Consider the following 11,109-nt stretch of genomic DNA (forward strand, 5'->3'; position numbering starts at 1 on the left):
ATTCTTCGTTCTCCGGAAACCCTCATGCGTGACCGTCCAGGCACCATTTTTCCGTTTCGGGCCGTTTTGGTGACCTTTCTTTCGCCCTAACTATCTCCACTATCACAGAAGCTACAGACTTCTTACATATTGCTCTGGATAGTCCGAGAGTAGCTCCTTCGTTTGACTTGTAGAAACATGGCGTCATTGCACGCACATCGTTGTGACACGATTGCATTTCTAGTCTTACTTCTTCTTATCGTCCGGAATCCCATTCGTTTTGCACGTAGTGCTTGTTATTCCTGGTTAGGTGCTTTTCTCATGTCCTTTTCCTTTCAAATTTCATAGGCATAGTCTCTAACATCTCATCAAGGTCACTACATTCTTCGATTCTCGAAATCACTCATGCATGACCGTCCAGGCGCCATTTTGTCCGTTTCTGGTCCATTTTAAGGCCTTTCTTTCTTCCTTCCTATCTCCACTATCCTAGATCCTACAACCTTCTAACAAATTCCTCTAGATAGTCTAAGAGATTTTCTTTAATCTGCGACACATAACCTGCCCTTTAAAATGCCATCTTCGTACTCAAAATTCAAATCTGAAACCGACTCCATCAAAAACCTCTCAAATTCTTGAAAAATGGACCCCTAAATAATCTAAAACTGCCATAACTTTCTCAAATGAATTATGTTTTGTATTTAAATCTCACAGTATCTTTATCTCATAATTGCACATAGCCATGCCAAATTTCACGCTCCAATGGCTTTGCAAAAACATAAATAGCGCCCTCTAAAGTTCTGGGAATTGGCTTTCTTTCTGTGGCCGTATCTCCATTATGGCTTGGCAAACCCATACCCTTTTTTGGATTTAATTACTTGAAGATATGCCCTTTCCAACCATATACAAAATTATATACCCTTACACTGACCGACTTTGCGAAAAATGACCTCCAAATATGCAGTTTTCAAGAAAATTGCGAAATAACTTCAACTTGCTCTAAAATTACGATCCTTATGCCTACGTAAATGAAACTTGGCAGACACATGTATCCATATACGTGACAACTGTTTGCCAAGTTTGGTAAAATTCGATTATTTCAGCGCAAAGTTAACGCCCCAAAAGTTGAATTTACTATGCATTACGTAGTAGCGCGTTTAATGCGTGCAGTAAATTGCGCACAAATGACAATGGTGTCAAACTGACCGCAATGAAGTGCCCTTTCGAATGATACCAAGTATGGTATATGTTCACACAGAAAATTGTGAGTAAATCGCATTTGAACAGAGGTCACTATACGAATTCCGCCGAGTTTCATCGGTCAAGCATGACATTAAATGCTATTTCATACTCTGCATAACTAGTCCGAAAGATGCTCTTTCGTTTGACACGTAAAAACATGGCGTCATTGCACGCACATCGTTCTGACACGATTGCATTTCTAGTTTTATCTTCCTTTTCTCAATTTTCTGACAATGTGATAATAACTCATTAATATTTTTCACCGATATGTTTAGGTCATTCACCAATGTTAAGCAATATAACAACATTACCATAATGGCATTCGTATTAATGTATTATTTTGCATTTTCGTATAATGTGCATTTTTAAATTTGTCGACGCTTGATTAAGTGAATCTGAATCAACTCAACTCCCGTTTATTTGCTAACACTGTTTTGTCATAAATTGAACCCTCTTTCCTTTTTTCTCCTTCTCTCATCCCTCATCTTTCTCTTGTTTTTTCCTTCTTCTCTCTCTCTCTCTCTCTTTGAAAGGTTAGTGATGATCACCAAGATTTTCTTCAAATATATAGTCAGCTTATCCTTCACGTTAAATACATCAATTATCAATTTAATCGATATCATTATATTGTAGTATTGATATTAATATATCATTTTTAATTTACAATCTTTTCTTTTTAGTGATGTTTTCCCTACTTTAACTTATTACTGAATGTTTTAATCTATTGTTTTTAATGCCATTTTATTTGATACAATGTGAACCAAGTATTGTTGGCCTTCGGACATTATATTTGGTATATTTTTAATAAAACCGAAATTGAATTGAATTGTATTGAATTGAACTCTTAAATTATCTCTATCTCTTTCTCCCTATTTACTGTTTAGTCGTTAGATGCAATTCATTGAATGGCCCTGTCCATGGTTCTGTATCTTGTTCAAACTCTGCCAATGTTGGTTCCCGCTGTACCTACTCCTGCGCGACGGGATACCGGACATCAGGGGGATCTGTGACAAGAACTTGTGTAAGGTCTTTGAATTCTTGAACTTGGAGTGGATCTGTCCCTGCGTGTGCCCGTAAGTTGGCGGTTCCAATTCCTGTCTGACCTGACTGGATGAGAGTAATTGCAACATATCTATCAAACACAGTAAACATGAACACATTTTTATCATTTGTATCCAGTGAACTTGGGGGGGGGGGATGTCACTTTGTATTTATGCCATGAGAAAACATTCACATTCAGAAATCCGTTAGTGTAGGAAAATTAACCACAAAGCAAATGTGTTGTGAAAACTACCAAATGACCCTAGACAGTAATTCACTAAAACATCACCATTAATTTTATAACTACTCATCATATATTCATATGATTAAATTCGTTCATTTGATTGGTGTTGAATGAATCCTGGATTGAATATGTTTCCATATTGTCACAAGATTGGCATGGGCTATCCAATAGGCTATGGCTCTCGTGTTAATTTGTCGACAACTTGACAGTCTATGCAATCAATTTCGTACATGTTGTATCAAACTGCTTTATAAATGATCATTGTCATTTCAATTAATTATTTCCACGTCAAAATAAAAACAATATTGAATAATCTTCAAAATACAAACATATATATGATATTGGAATTAGGAGTATTTCAGGAAAGCATATAAATTGGTTGTTAAAACAGATCCTCACAAAATATTCAAAATAATAATAACTTTGGTACGTAATTCACATAAAATCAAGGATTACAAAGAAGGGGGGAGATTAATTTTCGTTAGGGCTCATAATACTAAACTTACCTACATTGTCAAATAATTAGTAAGCTTAAAGTTCGAATTTTCACCTGGAATGCCATGTTTATGTTTAAACTGCAATCAACGTATTTTTTTGTTCCGTTTCCATTGCAACAATCATTTTCAGAATGTAATTACGTTTGGAACGATGTACATTTGATATTATTGTATTATGTATATATGTACAAAGACTGTAAAACCAGTGAAAAAAAGAATTTCCTGAAAGGGGCAATAAATTTCAATTCAATTCAATTCAATTCAATTCAAGATAAAGATAATCGAGAAAAGAAGGAGGAAGCATTGCATAAATATTTATATTATAAGTTGTTGGCATTTATCGGATAGAAATTGATTATATATTCGACAACACTGGTTGATTTCATAGACATAAAACGGCATTTATTGTCCAAATAGAATTTACAGTTCAGATATTGCACTTTCCCATTGGAATGATAACTTGTAGAATTATGTAGAAATAAACCGGAGGATGAAGATTGGATTTGCGATAGTTTCCTCAAGAGAAGGATGTTGATGAAAGCGCGATACTGATTTAATCTATTGAAATAATGCCTGTAGATATAATTCGCCGATGTCGATGTTCTTCTCATGCAGAGACACGTCCGAGTGTAAAAATAGCATCAAGAGGAGTGAAGAGAGACTTTTTCACTTGCGTTAAAAAAGTGCTGATTTGCTTACTAAAACAATAAGGTGCCGTCCGATATAACACTCTGTTACTGGGTGGTTCAGCAGATGAAATTAACTTGGAGAATGTTCAGAATGTGCAGCTGTAGATTGTCAATGTTGTCAAAGTTCGGTGAACGAAAAGTACCAACTAAAGGTTCGTAAAATGCAAGGTATTTACAATGTTAATAAACGATTCGTGACCCTAACAAGTTCAAGTCACTACACAAGCAAAAGTAAAATATTTTTAAAATGAAATTATAACGTCACTCTTAACTTCTATTTATCCCTTTCATACGTGTTACTGTTTAGTCATTACGTGCACTTCATTGAGTGCCCCTATCCATGGTTCTGTTTCGTGTTCAAACTCTGCCAATGTTGGTTCAAGGTGTACTTACTCCTGCTCGACGGGATACCGGAGATCAGGGGGAATTGTGACAAGAATTTGTTCAAGGTCTTTGAATTCTGGAACTTGGAGTGGATCTGCCCCTGCGTGTGCCCGTAAGTTGGCGGTTCCAATTCCTGTCTACCCTGACTGAATGAGATTAATTGCAACATATCTATCAAACACAGTAAACATGAACACATTTCTATAAGTGTTTATCCAGTGTAGGCCTACTTGGGGGATTTCACTTTGAATTTATGCTATCAGAAAAACGTTCACACTAGATATCAATTGTAAGATGGAAACATCACTGAGACATATTTTTCTCTGCATGTAAATCCATAGGTATATCATGTGGCGCCCTCTCCGGTCCGTCCAATGGCCAGGTCAGTTGCTCTGACAGCAGTTACTACAACAGTCTCTGCGGCATTTCGTGCAGAGACGGATACACTCTTCAGGGCAGCTCTTCACGTTTGTGTGGAGTATCAGGAAGATGGTCAGGCTCCAACCCTTCCTGTGCAGGTAGGATGAAAAGAATTCTGGAAATTTTAAGCTTGCTTGGGCAGTTCTGGATCTAGAATTCTTGAGTGGGGGAGGGGAGAGGAGTGATTGTAGGGTTCATGCGCCTTATAATATTGAGTCACATGACCTTTTTTGTGTAGCACATATGTGTGTAGGCCCAGTATGATTGAAGGGGGCAAATATTTTCTTGGTCAGTTTTAATTCTCCAAGTAGTCAAAGCAATTTGGCAAGGCAAACGTGTACTTTTGCTACACAGCATTGTGTGGGATGAAATTGATGTTCATACATGTGTATATTCAAATACTAAATGATTTGTGATCGAAACAGTTCTGTTGCAGAGCTCAAATTTCTTCGAGTTTGAAAATTGTTTAAAAAGCAAACTAAAAATGAGACAACATAAATATTGACTGGATCTGGAGCAGTTCGTATGCTTACTGATGGTTATTATTTTGAGGAGATGAATTGAGGAATTCGTCATCTCTCAGGTGAAGATATATTCCAGATAGTTAAATTTGCAGAAAGCGACCTAGATCTATACGTGATATACAAGTTGATGATTGTACAATTCTTTCACATAGATCACAAAGCCCGCTTTACATAAACCATATGGTAAGGACTGTGTTGGATGTGTCCGCTTGTGATTATTATTAATGTTTTACTAATATAATTTGTTAATTTTGTCAAAGGGGCACCAGTTCACAAGATCTTGATCTTTTTTGGTTGCCCATAACGATAGTTTTATACATGTATATGATTATGTCAATATGTTGTATTGCATTGTACTATTTTCTTTTATATCGTTGAATAAAGATGAATTTAATTGAATTGAAAAAATTGAATAACAAAAACAACTTAAATAAGATAATAGAAACTCTCCACTGGGCGCGAATTAGGCAAAGCGAATCATCGGTCAGCCCGTCGGAGGAGGACTCATCGCGGGCTAGGCTGGGGCTTGATCTAAGAGGGATCTGTGGAGACGTTTTAGTTGAGATGATAGCTATAATGCAGCAACGCGATAGTGTTCATGATCAAGTCATGGTTTAAAGTACTACGTCAACAGTTAAATGCGTCAAACAATTCCTCCAATGCCAAGCACTTACGATTTTATGTCTAAACTCTAATGATGGCCTTACTTTGATAGACCTATAGTAGTTATGACATTAATTATTAAACTTAAGTTATGAAAACTCGATCTCATTGTTGTTTTTATGAATTTCCTGTGTTCTCATTGACTTTTATGATATACTGGCCCTTTCAACAGGCCTCTAACTTCTTAGTGTCTGATGATGTGTTTAATTTATGTTTGTATCCATCTTGATTTTGGTGGCATTCTTACGTTTTAGGCTATAATAATCGTGCATTGGTGATCTTTTCCATAAGACTGATTATAGTTGGGCTTCTAATCTTCCGTCATAATAAGCTCTTTGAAATAGTGACAATAAATATAAGGTCAGACCTACTGGCTACTGCTTTTCCAAATGTAAATAATCATGAAGTGTTTATAAAACAATGACATCTTCCCAGGCTTTCACATTGTGTAGCCATTGCTAATAATGATACTGAACAAAGTTTAATTCAGGCGTAAGTAGGATATTTTCAAAATGAAATTATAACGTCACTCTTAACTTCCCCAAAACTATGGAATGGCTCGCCAATAGAAATACAAAGCACTCCATCTCTCAATGTCTTCAAATCCAAATTAATCTTTGTTCAATTGAGAGATCCTATTTTGTAGAATTTAGTAAAAAAAAAAAAGTATATATTTGTATAAAAGCTGCGCTATATTTAATGTTTTATTATTATCATTATTATTCATTTCTTTCTCCCCATTCAGTCATCAGATGCAATTCATTAAGTGCCCCTATCCATGGTGCTGTATCGTGTTCAAACTCTGCCAACGTGGGCTCCCACTGTACCTACTCCTGCTCGACGGGATATCGGACATCAAGAGTGACTGTTACAAGATTTTGTTTCGGGTCTGGGACTTCTGGTAATTGGATTGGATCTGCCCCTACGTGTGTCCGTAAGTTGACGGTTCCAATCCCTTACTACCCTGACTGGATTAGAGTTGCAACAGATCTTTTAAACATGTCTATCATTTTAATCATTTTTACCCAGTGTACTATAGGGTGTCACTTTAAATTCATGTTGTGAGATAACATTCACACAAGCTGTCTCTTGTAAGACATGATCACCACTGGCACATTGTTTTCCCACAGGTATATCATGTGGCGCCCTCTCCAGTCTGTCCAATGGTCAAGTCAGTTGCTCTGACAGCAGTTACTACAACAGTCTCTGCAACGTATCCTGCAATGAGGGATACACTCTTCATGGCAGCTCTTCACGTTCATGTGGAGTATCAGGAAGTTGGTCAGGCTCCAACCCTTCCTGTGCAGGTAATATGATGATCGGAATTCTGGATAGTTTGAGTTTGCTTGGGCAGTTCCGAATCCAGGATTCTTCAGTGGGTTTCAGAGGGGGAGAGGGGAAGGAATGATTGCAGGTTCCATGCACCTTTTAACAATATCATTGAGTCACATGGATCTATTTCGTGGACCACATAGGTGTGTAGGCATAGTAGGATTTCAGGACCCGACACTTTTCCATTTCAGGCTTTCCAAGCTTTATATTGTACAGCACTTATGGATCTCAAATATGTCTCTTTTCAATTTCATAGGATGAAATTATTTAGTTGGTATCCTAGCTATAAATCTTAATATAAGTTAGTGTACAATTAAATGTTAAATTATATCAATAAACTTTCATATTCAGTAAATATCTCTGAATGCATGGCATTTGTAAAACAATTCAAGTAGAAATATTGAAATATGTGATTACGTAGGCCTACGTATTTCGTAATCTGAACAAGCTATGGCTCTCGAGTTTAATGATTTAACAGTCTTTGAAATCAAGTTCAAACATGTTGTAACCGCTTTTGTGTTCATTTTCTTTTAATGTATTTATATCCACGTTGAAGTAAAAGCAATATTATATAATCTTCAAAATACAAACATATAATTAAAATACGATATTTAAACTGAAAAGATGATTGGTACTACACAATCGGAGAATAGCGTTGAAAAGAGCCATACTAAAGCTTTTTTATGAGCTGTTATTTTCCCAAGAGTTATATTTTTCGCAAATTTCGCGAATTGGATAAAATCGCGAATCTATCAACACGCCATTTTGCCACTTCATCATTTCGGAGCGCGAAAACATCAGCATGAAATTATGTTTTACGCCCTCTCGATTGCCAGTACGTACCCTTTGCATTAGCACCACGTACCTACGCGTACGATTGTGTGTAACAGGCGTAGGTATGGCGTATTATTGCGTAGTGTTGCGTTGACTTGCGTAGACAACGCATACTTTCTGCGTCTAGTATCTACGCTGAAAGTGCGCGAACAAGTGAGTCCATCTTGCGTACCCCTACTAGGCAATACGCAACTCAACTCTACGTATGGCCTTCTGTGAAAAGGGCTTAATAGCCTGTCATTCGCGAAATTTTCTGTACGCAAAAATTTCAGCTTTATTATCTGAATTGGGAGGATAAGGAAAGGATAAGAAATTGCTTGTTAAAAAAGATCCTCACAAAATATACAAAGTAACAATATCATGGGTACGTAATTCACATAAAATCAACATTACAAGGGATGGGGGGTAAGATAAAGATAATCGAGAAAAGAAGGAGGAGGCATTGCATAAACATTGATATTATTAGTTATTCGAATTTATCGAAAAGAAATTGATTATATAGTCGTTTAAATTGGTTGCTTTAACAGATACAACTGCACCGAAGTTCACTAATTGTCCGAATAGAATTGGAAATCAGTACACCACAACGACGGGAATGACTGTTTGGTGGAGTACACCAGGTGCAACCGACAATGATGGCTTAGATCCTGTATTGTAAGTAGTTGCAAAGCTCAAGCGCGTTGTACACGAGGCGCCATAGCAATAGACACTTGACTAATATAGATATAATGACTGCTATGAGAGGAATAGTTGTGTTATAGGCTCAAGGGGACGTTACATCCAGATATCACCCCGAGTAGTGTCCCTTTCTATAAAGGGACACTAACCCCGAGGCGTGCCGAGGAGCGATAGCAAGATGTTACGTCGCCTTGAGCTTTAAAAAAACAACTATTCCTCGAATATTAAAACAGTCCTGATATCTTTTATATACCGATACTGTTAAAAAAGGTCACGAAATACATGTGCGACTATGCCTAGCACTATGAACATGACGGACAAAGAAAGAGGACAAAATATACAGTTCCTCATTCTACCTCAACAATTGCTGTGGTAGACAAAGGAACATCCCTTCACTGCTATTATGTAAAAATGTGTAGAACAGGGGTCACATGCATATTCACCTGTTCTACACATTTTTACATAATAGCAGTGAAGAGATGTTCCTTTGTCTACCATAGCAATTGTTGGGGTAGAATGCGGAACCGTATATTTTGTCCTCTTTCTGTGTCCGTCATGTTCATAGTGTAGGTCACATATACACCGGGCCCCGTACGAATTTCCCTACCCGGCGGCTTTCTGCAGTTTTTAGAGACCGTACGGGGCCCTTCCGATTTTAATTTCTACGGCATGTGTGGTCACATATTCTGCAGCGCCCGGGAGGCTCCCGGTGAAAATTGGTTGAGTGAAAATGCAAAACGCCCGTAAGGGTGCCGGCCGGTAAGCTTACGGGCTCTGTACGATGAACAGGTGCACCCCACGGCTCCCGGGGCCCGGCAGGGTTCCTCAAGGCACCCGGCTGGGTTCCGTGCAGAGCACTGAGCTATGTGTCTTCTGACATCCGCCCCTCTTTTGAGAATTGACAGAGACATCGTGAAGGGCCGTCCGATTACCGTCCGGAGCCCGCATGGGACCCGTACGGTGCCCCAAGGGCCCATTACGGGCTTTCTACGGCTTAAAGGTATATACCTGTTCCGGTCATGCGATGGCATTGGGAAAGACACGTTGTGAAATCGAACAGAAAAGGTTGATCATCAAGCATATAAGTATTGGTGCCTACTGCAAGGTTCTGGAATCATCAAAATGATGAGAAATTTAGCCCAGTCTTGGTAAAGTTACATTGAAGCACTGTACACAAAATGATGTATATGGGACTACGCGATATCTATCCAGTCCGGAAAGATATAATAATTTACCAAATATATCAATTAGTTGGCGGTGTCCCGGCAAAATTTGTATCATCACGTAGTAGTCAAAACCTATTCTTTCACATGATTGGTAATAAGAGCTTCCGTTTCATTTTTTGAGAGGGGTGCGTTTCCTAAACTGGTCTATAATATATAATAATATATATATATAATATCATATTTAATATTATAACATTTAACGGTCAGATAAAAACGAAGGGATAATTGGGAGCAGCCGACTCAGCACCACGGCGCCCGTACGGCTGGTGAAAAATCTCCCAGTGGCCGTAGGAACTGTACAGGTTAATGTAAAAGCACCATTATGCCTAGGTCATATATAAACCGGGCCCCGTACGAATTTCCCTACCCGGCGGCTTTAGAGACCGTACGGGAACCGTCCAATTTTCATTTCTACGGCATGTGTGGTCACATATTCTGCGGCGCCCGGGAGGTGCCCGGAGAAAATTGGTCGAGTGAAATGCAAGGCGCCCGTAAGGGTGCCGGCCGAGTGCCGGCCGGTAACCTTACGGGCTCCGTCCGATGAGCAGGTGTACCGATGGCTCCCGGAAGGTGCCCGGCCGGGGTCCTCAAGGCGCCCGGACGGGTGCCGTGCGGTGCACTGAACTACAGAGTGAGTCAGAAAAAATGTCCCACTTTTTAAAAGTTGTATTGTTTTAAGTATGAATATTTAATCATGGGTTTCATGATATATCTTGATAGAGTTATCCTCCCCGTACATTTAGGTACCATTTTCATTTGAATCTCTGCATGCATCACTGAATATCAGACAATCTTTACAAGACTGCCAGATCTCACTTGCGCCAAGTTACTGGGTGAGGAATAAAACAGTGCATTTAACAAAGACAGTCAGACACGCGCACACGCACACACATACACACACGCACACACGCACAAAACACACGCGGTGACAATTGTTTCATAATTACCCCTTTTCTGATTGAGCATTGATTTTTATCAAGATCGCTGAATGTTTAAGTGGCATAACCACAAACATCTTTCCCTTTTGTACACATTCACTACCACCATCATGTCATCATCACCATCATTGTCATCATCTTAATCTTCATCATCATCATCATCATTATCATCTTCATCATTATCATCATCATGAAGCACAACATCCGCCAATACGCACCAAGAGGACAGCGGCCACTCAACTTTTCTACGATAAGAAGAATTCCCAACAAAAAGTAACAGTTTGGGTGGGCCTTGTCGGGAATGGAATGCTCATTTGTGTGCGTGTGCGTGTGCGTGTGTGTGTGTGTGCGTGTGTGTGTGTGTGTGCGCGTGTGTTTGTGTGTTTTTGTCTGTCTGGCTAATTGGATAATTGAAATAAAA

At 38.7% G+C, this 11,109-nt stretch overlaps 1 protein-coding gene across 1 annotated transcript; it reads left to right on the forward strand.

Annotated features, from left to right (window-relative positions):
• The first annotated feature begins 2,109 nt into the window (after nt 1-2,109).
• LOC105443596 (E-selectin-like) lies at nt 2,110-6,865 on the forward strand. Its single transcript, XM_030990777.1, has 5 exons — nt 2,110-2,239; nt 3,997-4,185; nt 4,415-4,591; nt 6,426-6,541; nt 6,836-6,865. Exons 1-5 carry the CDS (start codon nt 2,110-2,112, stop codon nt 6,863-6,865), a joined length of 642 nt encoding a protein of 213 aa, XP_030846637.1.
• Nucleotides 6,866-11,109: the final 4,244 nt, after the last annotated feature.

This window comes from Strongylocentrotus purpuratus, unplaced genomic scaffold, assembly GCF_000002235.5.
Source record: "Strongylocentrotus purpuratus isolate Spur 01 unplaced genomic scaffold, Spur_5.0 spur5_scaffold_19, whole genome shotgun sequence".
Classification (NCBI taxonomy): Eukaryota; Metazoa; Echinodermata; class Echinoidea; order Camarodonta; family Strongylocentrotidae; genus Strongylocentrotus; species Strongylocentrotus purpuratus.